Source organism: Bombus vancouverensis, chromosome 17 (assembly GCF_051014615.1).
Source record: "Bombus vancouverensis nearcticus chromosome 17, iyBomVanc1_principal, whole genome shotgun sequence".
In the NCBI taxonomy this organism is placed as follows: domain Eukaryota; kingdom Metazoa; phylum Arthropoda; class Insecta; order Hymenoptera; family Apidae; genus Bombus; species Bombus vancouverensis.
The window spans coordinates 8075240-8096707 of NC_134927.1; the positions used below are offsets into that span (position 1 = coordinate 8075240).

The window sequence follows — 21468 nt, forward strand, 5'->3', positions numbered from 1 at the left end:
TTTGTACTTTCATAAACACGAAAGATGTGGGAAATGAATTAGTTAACCGTCTCCTTAACGCATACCACTATCCAGTTTCAGTAGTAGGGCGGGCTTAATAATAATATAAGAATCTAGAGGAGCGACACATCGATACAGTACTGTGGAAGACGTGTAGGTATTTACTATCGTGAAGTGTACTTTTGATCGATCTTTGGTAAACAATACGCAGTGGATATATTATCAGGTAATAGACGATTCCTTGTTATTTCGTATTGAATTGTGTCTTTCATTAATATCATTATTATCAATTTTATTATTATAAATATGATATATATCAAAAATATCATTCGGGTCTTTAATTATTACAATAGTTTAAATGAAGTTTTTGAATACTCAAATATTTTGTGTTTTACATTTTACGCAGTGAAATCGTTCACTATTTTGATTTTTCAATAATTTACAACCAGTCAATAGACGTAATCGGAACATTCGCCTTTACGAGATAGTTGCCCGAGATATCGGATAATTTTTGTCAAAAATTGAGTTTAGGAACGGATTTTCGTAAGTTATTGTTAGGACCTGCTTGGACTCTCGCGTTTATGAAAATTGAGAATACGCTGCGCGGTAACAACATTAACCATGCGAGGTATTTTAGGCGTTTTACATTTTAACTGGTAAGATCCCTTGTTTTTAATAAATAAACTGAAATGTAAGCAAATGAACTGAAGTATACATACATAAAATTGATAACATTTAAAAGAAACGATGAAATGCTAGTAGAGAGAGCACGTAATTACGCAACTATTTTATTACATTTAAGCAAAATACCCTACATGGTGATAAAATATATTTCTCTTGTTATATTAATCACATTCTTTATGATTATACTTTTTAATTATTGAGATGCTGCGTCAAAATATCTCTTCGAATATCAATCTAACATCGTTTCATAGGTATTTGTGAGTTAAAAGGGCTTTATGTTCAGTATTTTTAGAAAATTGTTGTTAGTTGATTATATTAATTTTCTTCACTTTTATACTATATATAAATGTGCGTGTACAATACTCAACGTATGAAATCTTTGTAACACTATTGTTTGTGCTACAAAAAGATCGGTATTGTAAAGATCAAGTCGAAAACAAATAATGCAACGTAACATACATAAGCATGATGATATAAATTTTTTTACATATATTATACATGAAAATTATAATCATTCATGCAAGGCGAATTAATTGTTGAATTGCGTATATTTCTTTAGAAGGTAATATATATGAAAAGATCTCAACTGTAACCAATATGGTATATTATTTAACACATTTATCCACTTACTGTTTGTCGGGAATGGCAATTTATGGCAACCATTGGAACTGCAAGTGTTAAGATCTTGAAACATGGATACAATCAATCGAGAAGCAAATGAAAATGGGACAAACGAAGGACTGAATAAGACGAATTCGCTCGAGGAATTCTACGCCGGTTGTGGGATCCTTGTGACTGGAGCAACCGGTTTCGTTGGAAAAGGTCTCCTCGAAAAACTGATCCGCATGTGTCCACGCATCGCTGCCATTTTTATACTAATTCGTCCAAAAACTAACGAAACGATAGAACAACGATTTAAGAAGCTCATAGATGATCCCGTTCGTAAATATATATTTGTTCCTTTCAATATTTAAGGCTGTCAGGAGCCAAATTGATTAACTTTCTTTTCTAGAATTGAGTTGGTAATTTTTCGTCTTCAGATTTACGATGCCATCAAAGCAAAACACCCGTCAGCTTTGAACAAGGTTTATCCTGTGAAAGGTGACGCAAGTCTGCCGAACTTAGGTCTTTCGCGAGAAGATAGAAATCTGTTGTTAGAGAAAGTAAACATAGTGTTTCACGCCGCGGCCACTGTGAGATTCAACGAACCGTTACAAGTGGCTATTAATGTGAATACGAAAGGTACTGCTCGTGTTATCGAACTTTGGAACGAACTGAGGCATCCAATTAGCTTCGTTCATGTCAGCACAGCTTTTAGCAATGCGAATCTACATGAGATTGGGGAAAAAGTTTACACGTAAGAATAAGTTATACGCAAACGTTGTTCCATGATTTATGAATATTATATTCATAATTATAGCGTGAAGAATATGTTCACTTGTTATCGACTTTGCAGTACGAGCTTGAAACCTTCAGAGGTGATGGATATGTGCGACCAATTCGACAAAAATTCGATAAACCTAATGGAAAAAGAGATTTTAAAAACTTATCCAAACACATACGCATTCAGTAAGAATTTAGCAGAGCAGATTCTAGCAAGCAAGTGCAAAGATCTGCCAGTTGCGATAGTTCGGCCAAGCATAATTGGCGCCTCTTTGGAAGAACCATGTCCTGGTTGGATAGAGAATATTTCTGCATTAACAAGTATTTTTATAGATATTTTCCGATAGTAATTTTTCAATACTCTTTACATTTCCTAAAATTGGAGTTATTCGATTTGTTTGTGAGAGGATAAATGAGAGGCTGTCCATTAGATCATCATTATTAAAGTTCAAATTTGTTGTTGCTCACAATTACGGGAATTTTTACCAATCTATTTAGCGGTACATTTCTGGTAATCAAAAATCACAAATAATTTCTAAGCCTACTTAATGTTACCAGGTACCTTTGTGCTAATTGGCAGAGGATGTGCAACAGCGATACGAGGTATGAGAGAGGCCAGATTGGATCTAGTGCCTGTCGATTTCGTAGTCGACATGATGATATGTACAGCATGGCATGTCACGCTACATCGTGATCATGAAGTTAAAGTATACAACTGCACGAGTAACGCATGCCCTTTTAAGTAATATTTCTTACAAATATTTTTCAACTAATGTTATTCGATTGCTAGAGTATTCCAAAAGTTTCAGATAATTTAAGTAACGTGGACAATAGAAGAGCAAACAAACAGAGAAGATCTCAATATGTCATTAGTTTAGAAAAATAGCGAAACAATATAATATTTATGTCATTTCCATAATATTTCCCGAGATACTCGTATGATAATAAACTTTGCTTTAAGTATAATTCTATTAATTAATAATAATGTAAGTGTTTCAATTGACAAGGTGGGGTCAGATGATAGATGCTATAGTAAAATGTAGCATAGAAATGCCACTGAACGATACACTATGGTACCCAGGTTGTTCAGTTGTAGCTAATAGGTATATTTATTACGTTCTGTGTGTAATTCCGCGTATTTTGCCTGCGGTCGTCATAGATATCTTTTTAAGACTTCGAGGTAGTAAACCAATGTGAGTGTTCCATCGATTGTCAAACAAAAAGCCAATCGTTCTGGGATAATCTCTGACTTCATCTATAATAATAATTAAAAATGATATTTCAGAATGATGAAACTTCTGAAAAATTGCAATAAGCTGTTCACATCGGTAAAATATTTCACCATGCACGAATGGACTTTTCAAAGGGATAACTGTTCCGACCTGGCGAGGAAGGTGAAAATGTTCAACGACAGCGATATGGTCAAACTAGATTTACGGGCTATGAATTGGGAGAAGTATGTTGCAATTTACCAGATGGGAGTTAGGAAATTTATTCTGAAACAAGACTTTAAGTCAACAGCCCGACAACAATTATCAAAGTGCGTATAAAACTATCTTCGTATAAAAATATAAGAATTAATATGAATACATATATTTTCGGTTATTTCAGGTTGTACTGGATACATCAGATCTCCAAAATGTCCGGTATAACGATCTTACTATGGATAATATACCGTATCGTGTACTGACTATTTGAACCTTATTTTTTTTTGTTTAAACCAAAGAAATACTGATTCAATTTTATGAAGAAGGGATTCAACATGCTTTTCATTTGGTTTTTCACTCGTTTCCTTTCTAAATAAATCCATTTATAATACTGCTGGATTTTTTTATAAAATTTTAATGAGAATGCAGTTATTTATACACAGATGATTTCAGTGCTGTAAGCAATTCATCTGCTTACTGAATATGAACATTTTTGTATTACAAGGACAACATTATAATGACAAAATTCTCTATCATTCTTCACCAAACAAAAGTTACGAGATAGTTATTGGTTGAAAATAATAATTTACTATTGAAAAGTCTACTGAGCAATAAACAATGCTGGTAGTAAATAAATGTTTTAAAATATAATAGTGTTGAGGTATAAAGAGGATTCGGAAATACATATAATTTACTGTATTTCACACACAATGGCTATGCATATGTTGGGTTTACATTAGAATTGGAGTTAGGGGCGTCAAACGAATCTTCGTTCGGATTACACGTTGTCGTTATGCAATAGAGAAAACATTGACTAGTGCAGATACGATTATTATAGAATTGGACAAGTAACCGTGGTAATTAGATACTCGAGAAACTAACGACAATGATCCTAGGTTCAATAACGAATCCGCGGTCAACGGGATGATAGATGAACATGCTCACAATATCTAAGTCGGACTCTTTGTTGGAATATCCACCGAGCGTACAGACACTAAGTAGCTCGCTTATACGACCTCACGAGAGAATGACTTTCCGTCGCGATGATGCTGCGGAGGAAAACTATGATGGGGTGTGTCTAAGGACACGAGTTCATCGGATTCGTCGAGGATAGCCTTCGTTCAGAAGGCGAGGGAAATTGGCGTTGATGCTAATTGGTCAATCTCCATATTGGTGGTTAGAAAAAGATGCTAGCCAGCCTCGAGGGAAAGTTGCTAGTGGGAGACGCCGTTTGTTGAAAAGTAGGTCTCTCCTATCTTCCCGTAGCTGGGACAAAGACTGTTTGTTTGAAAGACTTTAGTCAACTAAATCTTAAGATTTATAACGGGCCCTCAGGCTAGCTGTTCATCGCATCGACATCTGGCAATCATCTTACTCGAAGAATAGGGTCTGCATGTGGCGAGCCACGGGACAGAAACCGTTGGAATGTTTATTGCCGCGTGCCGCTAGAAATATTTCTTTTAAGGAGAGCTATACAATTACTCCATGCCTTTGTTAGACAAAGCGTTCATCCCGTGAACGCGGCTACGTTCGGCGACTGGCTGTCGCCTCGAGCCCAAGCTCATTATCACAGCTCTCGAACAATTACAATCGGATTGAATAACTACAATTGTTTAATTACAGCTATAGTAGATTCTAGATTACAATGTTGCGGGATGATCCAAAATTCCAAAGGCTCCAGTGTTTTTTCATCTTCGACATACGTAACGAGAATTTACGACTCCCGTTGGCGTGCTTCCTCGCGATCGTGTCTCTCCGCGAGTGGTCGAAACAAATGGTCCTTCGAGTCGGATGCGTGTCAGTGAAAAGGTGCACTTACCGGTGACCACACAGTGCCACGTAAATACATCATAATCAGCAGCGGAAGCGTTATAATTGTAACGAAGTCAGTGACGTCAGGTGCGTCACCTTCGAAGAGGCATAACCCGTAGGTCGAGGAACGCAACCATGCAACCTCCCGCTGCAGCTAGACAATTGTCAACATAGCAAGTTCCAACAACTTCAATCTCACTTCATGCGTGTCGCCTTCGGGAAGGATCACCTTCCTTGCGAAGCGCACGTCAACGAAACTCCGCTGCACAGTCATAAGCGACATCTTACAGCGGAAACAACTTCTGTCTCAACAATGCAAGTGTCACTTTTGGGAAGGAACACCTTCCGTGCCAAACAAATAGTCAACCTCTTGCCGCACATTAACGACCAACAACCGATAGTCGGACCGACGTCCGCACCGCGACTGTATGGTAATCTCATTCAAATTATCAAAACCCCTCATGGCTTCCAATCAGGAAGAGCGCGTAAGACAGTTGTTACGGAAACGAGAAGGATTCAGAAAAGAATTAGAAGCTCTTCGCATATTGCTCAATAATTATGAGAAAGGGACATCCACACATGCTATCCAACGTAATTTAAGCGACGTGGAGGTAGAATTTACAGCGTTCAAAGAAGGTTGATGTGAATTAGACGATAGGGATGAAGGTCAAACACAGCAGGACTGTGTTGACTTACAACAGATGTTTTATACTATTACCGGACACGCGTCTGCCATCATTAGTAATGCAAACAAGCAATCAGAGCCGATAATTCGAAGCCTTACCACGAACTTATCGAACATTTCATTGCTGGATTCCGTCGATTTACCGAGAATTCGACTACCTACCTTTTCGGGAGCCTACGAAGATTGGCCAGGTTTCGCAGATCAATTTCGCTCCACAGTTCACGATAACCCTCATATTGATGACTGCAAACGACTATTGTATCTCCGTTCTTGTTTAACGCATGGAGCAGCTCTCGCTACATCATCGCTAAGTAATGTGGCAATTAATTACTCAGCCGCGTGGGAAATACTGGAACAAAGATACAACAGACCAGCTAAAATCGTAGAGAAACATTTGCAGGAGATAATTGACACGACCTCCTTATCATGGACAGCACATCGAGATTTGCAGTCCTATACAACCAAACTAGAGTCACATTACAAGGCCTTGGAAGCTCTCGGCCAACCGACCGCCGATGCCTTGTTGTTATATCTATGTACCTCTAAATTAGACCGGGATACCGATTTAATATGGAAGGACAAGACAAAATCCACGCCATTCCCTACGTTCAAAGACTTTCTGAAGTTTTTGAACGATCGCTATCAGGTCATCGAACCGGCAAGTACGACACGCCAAACACGTGGGGATGCATTTGTCACGTCCCAATTGCCGTCGCTCTGTCCAATTTGCCGTGGACCACACAAAATTTGGAGCTGCAATACCTTCAGGACGAAAACCATCGAAGAAAGTGTTATAGCCGCCCAAGAAATATCAGCGTGTGCTAACTGCCTGACGACAGGATACACGCTTCAACGTTGTAACGCCGGATCCTGCCGCATATGCGAGCGACGCCACCACACGCTTTTACATAGATCCGACGCTCGAATTAAGGATCGGATTATCTTTGGCAACCGAACACCCCCGACAACACCTCCAAGCACAAGGCCCCGATGTGCGCCTGCCAAAAACGCGATTCGGATGGATCATCGGGGAGAGCCCAATTTCTCCATTAACCGCAAGGGTCTTTCTACGACGGATCTAGAAACAGACCTCACCCGCTTTTGCGAACTCGACGAGGGGCCACGGATAAAGTACATATCAGAAGCGGATCAACGATAACAATGGCGATGAAACGACTCGCTTCTCTCCATTACCAATTCCAGTCCTTGACAAGACTGTTCGACGGATACGAACAGTCCGGCAAACAAAGCAAAAACCTCCTAAGGTCATATCGAAAACAAGTCGCCGACATTCGGATACAGTTTAACCTTGTCAATAAAAGGTTACTTGAGCTCTCGTTAAACCTGGACAAACGATTGTCAACGCTCACCACAACCAAGCCTTCCTCAATGGAAGTTTCCAAGACCATGGTGAATTCATAACCACCGGAATGCAGCAGCAACACGTCTATCAGTTTCCAGGGAAGTAATAATAATTTAAATGGCAACAACGTTCATCTGTCTGATCTTTGGCGGAATATGAACTCCTTTCTGGATATTTTCGATCCGGTGCATTCTTTACATAATATCCACACGTTTATCACTGTCAAATCTAAAATATTGAAAAAAACTTGAAGGGGCCATCGGGAACTCTCTGCTTTCCCACTATATTTGCGTTCCATCTGGTCAACGACGTCCACACCAAACTTTGTTTTATTATAAAAAGCAATGGTTTCTGGAACATGCAATTGTCTTCTACTAGTATACCTGTATGTTTGGTGCTGAGAAGGAGGACTTTTACGTTAGGTTTACTTCTATACACAGTAAGCGTGCAGTTTTCTGATTTATATAAATTTGAGGAAAACAAAGTCATCTTGTCCTTTTTTCCCTTAAGCGCCGAGTTTTATCTTTTCCCATATAAGGGAAACCATTCAAAATATATTTTGTTTGGGCGTCAAACTGCTAACCAAAACTTAATGCCAAATTTATGAGGCTTATTCGGTATAGCTGACACGAGCGAGTATGGCAACTCAGGAGCAGGCACATGGATGGCAACGGCGCATGCAGCACACAGCAGCAAGATGAACGAGATATGTGATAACGAAATAATGTGGCTATTAGATAGCGGTTGTACCGATCACATAATTAACGATGTAAATTATTTTGATAACTTTATCGACCTTAAAGAACCGGTAAATATATATTTGGCCGATAATAGATCGATAAAGGCAGCAAAAGTAGGAGATGTTATAAGCTATTTTGAAGCATTTGGAAAGCGAAATAAAAATAAAGTTTTTTATATGAAAGAAATGATCGCAAACTTGATTAGTTAACGGATAATAATAATATGGTTATTTCAAAAGGAAATATTGCAAAAATAATAGATGAGAACAATAAACTTACAGCTGTAGCGGTCAAAGAGAATGGAACATATAAAATGAAAAGTATATTGAAAGGGAAGGAGCACTTAGTAAACAGGCAAAAGGTTAAAAATATTGAGATGCGATAATGGAAGAGAATACTTAAACAATCGAATTTATAAATTTGCTAGGGATAAAGGTATCATAATAAATAATTGTCCAACCTACGTACATGAATTAAACGGGACGGTGGAAAGGTATAATACGACAGTAATATGACGCGTTGCTTGTTAACGGAAGCGAAAGTACATAAAAAGTACTGGCCGGAAATAGCATACTTGAAAAATCGAATACTACCAAACACTGTAGAGAGAAAGACACCTTTTGAAATATTCTTCGCGAGAAAACCATGCGTTGAAAATTTATGTCTATATGGAAGTAAGGTTTTTGTAAGAAGGCCAGAACAAAAAAGAGTTTCTAAATGGGATAAGAAGGCACATATGGGAATTCTGTTAAGATATAGTGAAGTAGATTACAGAGTCCTATTAGATGGAAAAATAACAGTAGCTAGACATGCAGACGTCATAGAAACAGACACAAAATGTATCGGTTTTGAGGAGAATTCATTCGATGCAAATAGCGATGATAATAAAGATAATTATTTATTGGACAGCATGAATAAGGAAGACTTAGAAAGCAGAGAAGATGAAAATGATAGTAGTTCTGAAAGCTTAAAGATCCCTAAGAGATCTACACGTAATAAGGGAACTCCAATAAGGTATCCAGAAAAGGAAAACAGTAGTGAGATTCACGCAAATTATTGTAGAGCAGATATCTCTTGTACATTTGAGGAGGCGATTTGTTGTGAAAATAGTGAAGATTGGAAACAGGCTATGGATAAAGAAATAGAATGTCTCTATAAGAATAAAACTTGGAAATTGGTAGAAAGGGTAAAAGGCAAAGACGTATTACATGTAAAATGGGTTCACACGAGAAAATCAGATGACAGGTATAAGACTAGATTAGTGGCAAGAGGATTTCAACAAAGAAACGTAGTCGATGACATATATTTTCCAGTAGCGAGTAATCAGACCTTTAAGATATTGCTATCATATTGTTGTCAAAATGGATTAATCATTGAGCAAATGGAGGTAGAAACTGCCTTTTTAAATGGTGAAGTAAGCTCGAAGGTATATGTAAATCAACCAAAGGGATATGCAGACGGAACGAATAGAGTTTGTAAATTATCGAAAGCGCTTTATGGGTTAAAAGAAAGTCCGAGGGATTGGTATGAGTGTTTTGATAGGTATGTTGTTACGACCGTTCGCGGAGAGACGCGGTCGCGAGGAAAACGCGTCAGCGAGAGGCGTAAATTCTCGTTACGATTCGGTGAATCAACGCCGCGAAGTAGTCGTTCCCCTGTTTCAGTTATAAGTTATATTTCTCCGTTTATTCCAACAACTTATAACGAAGGCAGTTACGCTGGTGCGTATGTACGAGATGAGTGAGTGACTGATCTGTGGGTGTGTTTACCCGGTTAAAGGATGTTGACCGTTCGAAGGATGTAAAATCAGTACCGTCTTGGGAGACGATGCTGTCTCGGAGGAAAGCTAAGGATGGGTGTGTCTAGCGCACGGGACCATCGGATTTGTTAGTGCCGATGTTATTTAGGAGAGTGAGAGAATAGGCTTCGTTTTTAATTGGTTAAACGAAGGGTCTTAACCGCCCTCGAGAGAAAGTGGTTAGTGGGAGGAAAGTTGCAGCGTACGTGAGAAAAACTAACTTTCCCTTTTCAAGCCGTGGTAGACAATAGTCTCTAGAAATTCTTCGGAAACAGACGTTTGTTTGGTTTGAAGGACCTTTTCTAGGAAATCTATGAGATTTATGGAAGGTACTTGAAACTATGGAGGATACGCTGCGAGTATCCGAAGACATCTGGTTGCCATATTGCCTGCGGTGTGTGGCCTCGGCTAGGTAGAGTGTTACGCGACGTAACATATGTGATGAGATTAGGTTTTAAGAAGAATAACATATGATAAACCTGCATCGGGCTTTCGTTGGAAATAATTGTTCATCTATTGAGATATTTTCATATAGCTTGTAACAAGCTTGGCTATTACTTATAAATCTGTTCCATATTTCGGATACCAGCGCAAATTTATCTGTTTGTAATCTTTCGAAGACTTTCAATGATCCCGCTTCATATGCGCCGCGGGCATATAGAATTCCTGGAAAACTACGCAACTCAGCAACTGTGATTGCCCAGTCTTTTTTCAAAACTCGATGCGCCTCGGTTTCAGTGCAATCTTTTATGTGTTCCATTATGTGTTTGTCAATTATCAATTCGAAAGCACTAGTAACACAACCCGACATAATACTTCTCTTAGCACAGCCAATAGGCCCTGCGATATCCTTGAATATCATACGAACGGGCGTCCTACCCCTGGATCTGCCTGCTTTCAGTTTTATCCACTGTGTCAATTGCAATTTCAATTTCACCTATTACATTTTGGAATGTGCTTGGAATGTTCTTTTATCCTCGGACTCAGAACTAGAGAGAATACGCATCCTTTTCTTGTTACCACACTCTTTCAAGAAGTGTTCCTCTTCACTATCCGAAGATCCTTCTATTTTTCCACTTTCAATGTATTCAGAACTTGCACTGACAGCTTCGCTTTGGCCTAATTCATACTAATGTAATATCGTAAGGTAGTTCGAATTAGAAATCAGTTGAAAATAGAAAAACCGTGTACGTCGTCTTTCTGTGGTTCGTTTACATTTAAGAGTGCCTACGTGACTAAAGGCACGTAGTTGGTAGTTCTTACATAGATATGAGGGAAACAATAGACAACGTTAGAAGAAGGACGGTTTCGCTATCCAAGGCGAATCGAAAACTGTGCGTGTTGCGAGAATCAGAGCTAATTGAGTCGTCGAAGAGTAGAGTCGTTAGAGGTAATCGAGTCGTCGAAGAGTAGAGTCGTGAGAATTGATAGAGTTGTTAGAGAAAGAGAGTGTGTGTGTTAGATTCGTTGTGACGAGGGTGGTAAAATAACTGTAAAGTTGTTTGATAGAGATACGAGTATTGCATTTAGTTTCCGTTAAATAAATATCGTTTTCTGTCCGATTTATATTTGTATATTCAATTTAATATTAATAAATTGTAAGTAATCGGGAAAAACTTTCTATCTTTATTTTCCGATATTACACTAATCTTCTTCGGAGGTATCCTCAAAACAATCTTCATTGATGTTGACAATTTTGTTCAATATCTTATTATAACCCTTGGATTTACTCTTGATTGCTAGAAAAGGTCAAGATTGGTCAAAATAAGAAAATACTGTGCCCAAATTCAATTATCCTATTGTAAATACTTACAATAAGCGGAGACAATAATGGAAAATGTCTACAACAACTGAAACTTTTGCACACTGTCTTTGAAAAACGGATTATTTATGAAATCAGCTAGCCCGTCAATTTGACGAATTTCGTAGAGATAGATATACTACATAGATTTCAAAGATTAGAAAGCCTAGGAAAAAATAATTGTGTGTATAAATTCTTTAGATGAAATGATTAATTTACGATGCAAAATGGTTAAAATTAATGGTTTTTGGGATATGTCGTTTCGAAGTTTGAAGGATTTCAAATTGGCGGGTCCCGTAAACTTAGTGTTAAATTTCACCAAAATCGATTTATGAATAATTACAGAATATCATTGTATTGCAGAAAGCAGTAAACTTTTTCAATTTGTTTGCGTAAGCAACACCATACGTCATTCTTCATTTTATATGAATGGATAGATATTGATACTTATGCCGATATAGTTACAAGTAAAGGATAAATTATTTCGTTCTTAACTCATTTATGTCTTCGTCTTCCTCATTAATATCTAAACGTTAGTAGTAAAACAAGTTAGCATGCATATTTATATCATTGATTTGCAGATTACATTGCAATTTACATTTATGACGTGGAAGTTTAGTAGTATTGTATGTAGAAATCTGAGAAATATCTAAGTTTGTGTAACAGCGGAATTAAATTCCAATTAAGTAAATACATATATTTAAGAAGATATCCTGCAATCGCACAAACGTCAAATCAAACAAGACGCAAACATTTTTTAATTTATTTGGATAAGTAAACAATGCCGTAAACATGGTGGAATTTCGACTGCTTCTTTATGGTTCTCCAAGAGAATAACAAATTTCTGTTTAGACATGGCAATTGATCCAAGTGAGCGCTATGTGAGCACTGTGTTGAATATATAGAGCGGGACATTTAAATTGTGTAGGAACTCGAACTGACCATCGTAATATAGACCACGTGTGAACCAGAAACGGGGAGAGTGGACTAGGACAGACAATGTGATCAGAGTGTGTACAGAGTGTTATGTCGCCTAAGACATCTGCACTCCAGCCCTCGCGACCGGACAGCCAACGGTCTGTGGATCGTCATTCCGACCCTCAATAAACCTAAGGACCCACCATAGCTTTTCACTCTTCATTGCGTTGTATCAACATGTGTCTTCAGTCAATCCGTTTGTCCTGGAGGATTTCTTAGGCCTAGAAGTATTTTCGGCGCACATCTGTTTTTTGGAGAGGTCCTTGGGTTTATTAGGCGCTCTTAAAAACACGGAGAAAGCGGGTACGCACCTATTGGGAAACCCCGAATAGCTGTTTAATAAAACAGGCTGGTTTTTCCCATGAACAAGGTCACCTACGAACCACGATGGTAGGACGTTTCCTACTCATCCCTTCAAGCATCAGCGTGGGTCATAACCAATCGACATCGCGGACCGTTACCTTCACTTTTCCTAACGAAAAGTGTGAACAACGAATCCGCGTTCTTCATTCAAAAGGGTACGCCCACACCGAATTTTCTTCAATATTAACATAAGAGCAACAAGTCAGTCTAACTCACATCATCTATCTAAGTCGGTTCTCGGGATTACCGAACATTCACTTCCTCTATTAAGTATCCTCTAGTGCTACGTCCACTAACATACTAAATTCAACTATAAGAGCCTTTCTCTATTGTGCATATTTATCGTATCTTCGTGCGACAAATTGTCATCTACGATTTATACCTACTCAACAATGTACTTCATAAGTGTTGGAAATAAAAATCGTATAACCCTGTGAATCACAGTGTTATACTAACTTAACTACTCCTATTATCTTAACGGAAATCAGGGGATCGATCAACTCGTGGTGTCGATTCTTATAATCGTAACGGGAATTTACGACTCCCGTTGACGTATTTCCTCGCGATTGCGTCTCCCTGCGATTGGTCGTAACATTTGGTCCTTCGAGCCGGATTCAGTGGCAAGTGAAAAGTGTTGACAGTGACAACCACTACAATACAGTGCCATGTGAATCCAACATAAACAGCAGCAGAAGCGTAACCACTCCAGCAAAGTCAGGAACACCAGAGACCGTCAGTTTTGAAGAGGCATAACCAGATGGTTGAAGAACGCAACCACGCAGCCTCAAGCCAACAACTAGAGGGTCAACTTCCGCAAGGACACGTCTTACACGTCAAACGAGACGCATACGGCGACGAGTAACATTTAAACTCACAACTACAAGGTACGCTCGTTTATTGTATTGTCTTTGCAATCCGCTATATCAATGGATAACACAGACAAAATTACCTTCTTGCATCGGAGACGAGGCTTTCAAATCGGCCGATCTACTACTTCATCGAAACGACTCGATGAATATGAAGAATCCAGCAAAACGAATAAGGCGTCTTTACAGGCCTACACGACACTGCTCAAAGACACGTGGAAACAATACAGACTATTATAAGAAGAATTAGAAGATCTAGGCGAGGAGGAAGACGCGCGCGTTTCCGAAATAACAAACACATATTACGATGTGTGCGTAGTACGAATACACGCTCTCATGGATGATGCACCAGCATCGTCGTAGAAATCGTCCAGCTGCGATTCGTCTAATGTCGCCGAGCCGACATCAATTAAATTACCAGAAATTCATTTACCTGCTTTCGACGGTACCATCGAGAATTTTTTTTTTTTTTTTTTTTTAGTTATTTATATTCACAATTTGTCCGATGTGGACATTTAGTAGAATTTATTGGCTGTTTGATTATCATGTGGGTGGCTACCCCCAGCGGGGTACCATCTTCGTGATTGTTAGATTATATCCTTTGTGAGATCTGTTGGGTGTTTTCTTTTTAGTCTTCCTTCTATGCTTGATGTGTTGATCGTTTCCGCTGCCAGCCAGTTCGGGTGCATTGCTATTCTTTCTCTGTACCTTCTTGCGCATCTGCTAATCTCCTCCTTGACCGTTGGTATTCCCAGGTCTTTCCGAATGTCCTCGTTTCTAACGTACCATAGGGTGTTTACTATTGTTCTAAGAATTTTAGTTTGCATTGTCTCTATTTTGCTTATATGGCTCATTGCTGCTGTTCCCCATAGTGGTATTCCGTACGTCCAGATTGGTTTTATGATCATTTTGTATATTTTTAGCTTATTTGCTATACTTAGTTTGGATTTTCGACTTGTTAGCCAGTACATTTGCCTCCTTGCCATCTGTATTTTATCTGTTATTGATTTAATATCCTATTTACATGTGACTTGTGTATCTATGTGGAGTTCTAGGCATTTGACTTGCCTTAATTGTAATGTGTGTGTGTCGTTAAGAAAGATGTTTGGTGGTATTTGTTTTCGCAGTGTGAATGTAATGTGATTGCATTTACTGGGGTTTGCTTTAATTTGTTTAACTTGTAGCCACTTTTCTATTTTTGTGATATGTTCTTGTAGTAATGTGATTGCTGTTACAGGGTCAGTGTGCCCGACAAGTACCGCTGTGTCGTCCGCGAATGTCAGTATTTTGCTATTGGTAGTTGTTCGTATGTTGGCCGTGTATAGTGTGTATAGTATTGGTCCTAAGACGCTTCCTTGCGAAACCCCTGCCTTGCTGTCTTTGACTTCGGAGTATGTATCCTTGATTTTTATTACGAAGGTTCTGCTGCTTAAGTAGGATTTTAGTAATTGGTATATTTGTTCCGGGAATTGTTTCCTGATTGTTTGTAGAAGGCTTTCGTGGTTTATTTTGTCGAATGCTTTCTCTATGTCCATAAAGAGGGCTGTACACTATTGCTTGTTTTCTAGTGCTAGTATTATTTCGTTGACCAGTCTGTGCATTTGCTCTATAGTGGAGTGTTTCTTTCTGAATCCGAATTGGCGATCCGGTATTAATTTTTCCTTCTCTATTATTGGTTTTATGCGGCCGTAAATTACTTTCTCTAGTATTTTAGAGAACACAGGAAGTAATGAAATTGGTCTGCATGATTCTGTTTCATGTGGGTCTTTGCCTAGTTTAGGTAACGTTATGATCTGTGCAAGTTTCCAAATTTTAGGAAAGTATTGTATTCTTACTATTGCGTTAACTATTATTGTGATTTGTCTTATCGCTTTTGACGTAACGTTTTTCAAGATTTTGCCATTGATTAGGTCGATTCCTGGTGCTTTATTATTTCTTGTTTTCTTGATTATGTTTCTAATTTTGTTGTGCTGTTGTTTTAGGTATGGTGTAATGTTTGTCAGTTGATGTACTAGTGGTTAGCGTATCCTCGTCCGTATGACAATTGAGGTTGCTGTTATTAATATTATGTGGTGTAAATGTGTTGCTTAGGTGGTTGAAAAATTCTTCAGCTTGCTCTTCGTTGCTTCTTGCTCATGTGTTATCTGCTCTTCTGATTGCTGGGTCAATTTTTATTGTCTTCCTTATTTTTTTTGTGACTCTCGATAGGGAGTAGTTGTAGTTCTCGTGTGCAGATAGTGACTCGATGAACTTTGTAAACTCGTTATTGTTATGCCCTTTTATATTCTTTTTTATTTCCTTTGCAAGTTTGTTTAGGTGTGTTTTGTTTTCTTTTGTTCTATGTTTTTGCATTTTGCTTTCGCTTTTCGTTTTTCTCTCATTTTTTCGAGGATGTCTGGCGGAATTATTTTTGTTTGTCTATTGGTTGATTCAGGTATAGTGGTTGTCCATACTGCTTCTTGAATAGTTTCTGTAAATGTTGTTACTGCTTGATCGATGTTTTCAGATGTTTTCAATGAGATGTTGCAGTTGAGTTTGCTCTCAATTATTTCTTTAAATGTTTGCCATTTGGTGGTTTTATTGCATAGCGTCTCTGAATAGCTGTAAAGTATTGGTTTGTTTCTGTATGTAATTATTATGGGTGTATGGTCGGAGGAAAGCTCGAGACTGGGTGCTACGTTGAGTTTATTTGCGTTTAGTCCCTTTGTAACTGCAAAATAATGTAGGTCAGGTATTTTGCTCAGGTCTGTCGGCCAGTATGTTGGTCTTCCCGTAGATAATATATTGAGGTTATTTTTTCTAATGTAGTTTTACCCTTTTCTACCCTCTACTTCTACTTTCGACAAAGTTCTACCTCGTGGTGTAGTAATTCTTGATCCCCATAGTATGTGCTTTGCATTGTAGTTTCCATCTGTGATATACTTGTCACCTAAGTGTTGAAAATACTCTTCCTATATTTGTGTTGTCATTTTGTGTCGCCGTGGTATGTATACTGCTGACAACTGGAAGTGGTTGCTGCTAGTTTGTACTGTAACGGTGGTTGCTTGGGTATATTCCTTTCTTACTTGGCTGTGTAAGTGATGTTTAATGTCGTTTTTTATTACTACTGCGTTCCCTCCGTGTGCTTTTCCTGAGGGATGCTTGGTATCATATATGGTGTAGTACGGTATTTTTATATAACTTTTTATAGTGAATTGTGTTTCTAAAACGAGTAGTATATCGATATTATTGTTATACATGAATGTTTTAGTTTCTAGGGCCCCTTGTTGTAGGCCGTTAGAGTTCCAGGCTATTATTTTAAGCATGTCCATTTTTATTTCTTATTTTTTGCTCAGCATATTTGTAAGTAGTTGTAGCATAACTGTAATTTATTCCGTTTGCTGTCTGAGGACTGCCTTTTGTTCGCTTATCATTTTTGTAAGTACTTCGGTGTTATTGATTGATTGTTTTAGTAGTTTTTTGATTTCTGTAGCGTCTTCGTTGTTGTTGCTTTGACTCTGATTGTTCATGGGCGTTGCGTGTCTAATGTTTTGCGTTGCTTGCGCGTAACTTCGGTTTCCTTGGGGATCTGTGTTACTGTTTATAGCTTTTTGTTCATTTTGTGCTTTTAATGTTGCTTCATTTTCCGTTATACTTTGTTGTGGTTGGTAGTTATCGACTGATCTATTGCGAAGTGGTGGACACAGTTTACGTTGTAGTTGTTTCCTGATTTCACATCCTTTATAGCTGGTTTCCATTACAGTTGCAACATTTAACTTCGTTTATCTTCCCTATGTAAGGACAGTGTGTTGTTAGGTTGTTTTTAGCACATTTAACACATTGCGGGCTTCTGTTACAATAATTTTTAGTGTGTTCGTATTGTTGACACCGCGTGAATTGTGGTATATCTTTTTTATGGCTTGGTGGATCCACTGTTACTATCGTATTTAGAATTTGTTTGATTTCGTAGATTTCCTTGTTGTTGGTGCTAGGTTTCAGCTCTATTATGAATAAGGATAGTGTTTGCTTCGTATCGTATCTTGTCATGTTGTTTATTGCTCTTGTTTGGTGGCCAATTTTTGCTAATTCGTCACTTAGTTTTTTTGTGTTAGTTTTTGGAAGTAGTTCTCTCATAACTACTTTGTAGCTCCTTTCCGTTTTGAGCTGGTACGTGTGGTATATAGCATTTTTTCCTTTAATTCTTTTATCACTTTCCTATAACTTTCTGGGGTGTTTGTTTGTATTTGTACTTGTTCTATTTTTGTTTGTTTTATTATGTATTGTAGTTTTCCTTCCCAAATATATCGTTTAGTCGATCAATAAGCGGGTCTATTATCTCGGCCGCGACAAATATTGGCGGTGGTTTTGTAGTGTGCGTTGATTTAGTTGTATTTTTGGTTGCTGGGTCGTCGTCTATTTCTTCCGTAAGTGAGCTGAAGGAGTTTCTTAGTGGTAATTCTTGCAGCCATCGCTGCTTTTCTATATCTGAATTTCCTGCTATTTTTCGTTTTTTGTTATAACTCGCCACATTCCAGCTTTCATCCCGTTGGGTTATTTCTTTATTGTTTTCCATTATCAACTTCGTTTGTAACTGAGCATTCCTGTTCTTGGTTTATTGATTGGCTTGGTTTTGATATGTTTGTTGTTTTATTTATGTAGTATTGCTCGTCTTTGTTAATTATTTTTATTGGTGAGATGTGCTTTTTCATTTTAGATTTGCTTATAGTCTTCTTAGTAGAAGACACGGGTTTCCACCATTTAACTATGGGCGTTGCCGTTCGTAACTTTCTCTTCCCCACTTGCCGCACTTTTTCTGAAGCACTGTTTTTCTGAAGTTCTGCTCGGCCAGAACTGGACAATTCTACCATCGAGAATTGGCATTCATTTTACAACTCCTTCTCGTTCACTATAGATCGAAGTGAACGACTTACACCCGTACAAAAATTTCATTATCTCCGATCGTCCTTGACCGGAAAGGCCGCGTGAAGCATCCAATCGTTAGACATTATAGAGATAAATTATTCAATCGCGATTGATTTGCTTAGAGAAAAATTTGACTGTCACCGTCAAGTATGTATGTGCCACTGGGACCTAATTTTTGACTATACGAAAATAACCAAGGAGACACCCGAGGCCGTAGATGATTTTCTCGAGACGGTCAAAGTAAATCTTCAAGTTTTAGAGAAACTAGGTGAACCAGTATCATCAAATATTGTTCTGATTAAATTATTCATATCGAAGCTACCCTCCGCCACCATTCGCAAGTGGCAACGCACTTTACCTGACAAAAACTGCGGTCATACACGCACTTGGTAGACTTTCTTAAAACACACACGAACGGCGATAGGACAAACTCAACATCAACCGCGATAAAAACACGAACATATAGTGGCCGATCATTGAGCGATCAATAGTCGAGCGACCGATCATCCAACGGACGATCATCACCTAGTTCACCATCCCCTCGTTCGTCACATCGTTCGAGACGAGCATCCACGTCTCCCCGAACGTCTTCCCGAACGTCTCCCCGAACGTCTCCTCGAACGTCTCCCCGAACGTCTCCCCGAACGTCTCCTCGAACGTCACCGAAACGCGAATCTCGCTTATCGCGAACAAATGTAGCCGGATCAAACATATCGTCCAGTCCTAAACGACAAGGAAAGCAATGACCACATCAGACGTCTTTGCTAGGAACCGAATCATAGAAAACGGACTCACTAACCTCGCTTCCTTTTGAATCACTACATCGCGATTTGTTAGTCACAGCGCAGGCCAACATCTTAAATAATAAAATTCAACCATTCCGTTGTAGAGCTCAGCTAGACACCGGCTCTAGCATGAACTCTACCAACGGAAGTGTTCGGTCCAAATCGGAACCCTCAACACGTTATCGACGACCTCGAAACGCTATATCACGGCCACGATCACCTCCATTGACGGCACATACGAACGCACCTTGACGTTCCTAATCATATCAACGATACCGACTTGGGTCCCAGATCAACCCGTAGATCGCTCAACGATACAAATACCTAGGAATCTCCAACTAGCCGATCCAAGATTTCATAGACCTGCTCCGATCGAAATCTTATTGAGCGCCGGACCAACGCTAGCATCACTCTGCATCGGTCAACTTGATATCAGTCAATCAAACGGGCCCGATTTGGGTCTACAAAAAATGCGATTCGGATGGGTCATCGGCGGGAGCCCAACCTCGCAATCGTCAACACACACATTTCACGCCTCCACGACGGTTTTACAGGCAAACCCCGCCCGTTTTCGAGAAATCGACGAAGGTGCGCCCACTTCACACATTTCGGAGGCGGAACGACAATGCGAGAAACACTTCCGGAATCACGTCCAACGCACCAACGAAGGGCGATACATTGTCGCTCTCCCATTTAACGAAACAACTCCCTCGCTTGGATCCTCTAAAGCTATGGCGATGAAGCGACTCGCATCTCTCTGCCGTCGATTCCAATGTGATAAACAATTCGAAGCCGATTATCACGCCGTAATGTACAAGTTTATATTAACCCTGTTAATCCAGTGTTAAACTCATTTGAACCACCTCTGTTATCTTAATCGAAACAGGGAAACGACTAATTCGCGGCGTCAATTAGCAGAATCGTAGCGAGAATTTACGCCTCTCGCTGACGCGTTTTCCTCGCGACCATGTCTCTCCGCGAACGGTCGTAACAACGTGTTAATAAAGGAGGAAAGATAAAATTGTAGCTTTCATGGTTTAATGAAAAAGATGGAGTAGTACTAAAAGAGTAAGAGAAAGAAGTGATTAATCCGAGAAAGTAAAGATACAGAAAGAAAGTGAGAGAAAAAGCAGTTTGAAAGCAAGTTGAAACTGTCCAGAAAAATAAGAGGCGATAAACAGAAACGGCAGATCGGTACCATAATATGAGAAAAATTAATAAGATAAGGAATGGTAAAACGGTGCCACCTACCGGCTGAAAAGAGAACATAATCAGATGATAACCACTGTAAGTGAGACAGACAAATAGCTAGACACAACATAGGCAAGATAAGAAAAGATAATGTACCTGTTGCACCTTTGTGGCCCGATGTGACTCTCATACTGACTTGGAAATTTGACACATCATTTTAGCATCCTGTAATTATAAACGACGTTCATTCGATAAAGTATTTATTAAAGAAGTATCAATGGGAGCCAAAAGCATTCATGTGTATGTGCATGCTTGTTTTTAGTTAGTGGGAACGTTTACTTCGACAAAGCTCTCGCCCCTCCATGTTTGTGTCGGACACGTGAATTTCTCATAAATATTTTGTTTGGCTTCATTGGACGAAAATAGCGTAATCGCAGACAAATGCGAGTTACGTGTTCGTTACATTAGATACAGTTTTAGTTACAGTTAGTTACCGAGTTCTACTCTACAAAAAGATCGAGACACAGCTGTTAGGGGGGAGCTCCAGCTGCTCAACCCTTTTCTCGACATCGAAGTGATATTGCGAGTCGGGGGTCGACTCAGCCACTCGCCGATGCTATTCCATCAGAAACATCCAATCATCCTGTCAAAATCATAAGTCGCAACTCTCATTATCGTAATCGAATCAAT

At 39.0% G+C, this 21468-nt stretch overlaps 1 protein-coding gene across 1 annotated transcript; it reads left to right on the forward strand.

Annotated features, from left to right (window-relative positions):
- The first annotated feature begins 1367 nt into the window (after positions 1-1367).
- On the forward strand, positions 1368-3757 carry LOC117165149 (putative fatty acyl-CoA reductase CG5065). Its single transcript, XM_033348604.2, has 7 exons — positions 1368-1622; positions 1725-2041; positions 2141-2388; positions 2626-2809; positions 3075-3260; positions 3353-3607; positions 3679-3757. Exons 1-7 carry the CDS (start codon positions 1377-1379, stop codon positions 3755-3757), a joined length of 1515 nt encoding a protein of 504 aa, XP_033204495.1. The 5' UTR covers positions 1368-1376.
- The last annotated feature ends 17711 nt before the right edge of the window (positions 3758-21468 follow it).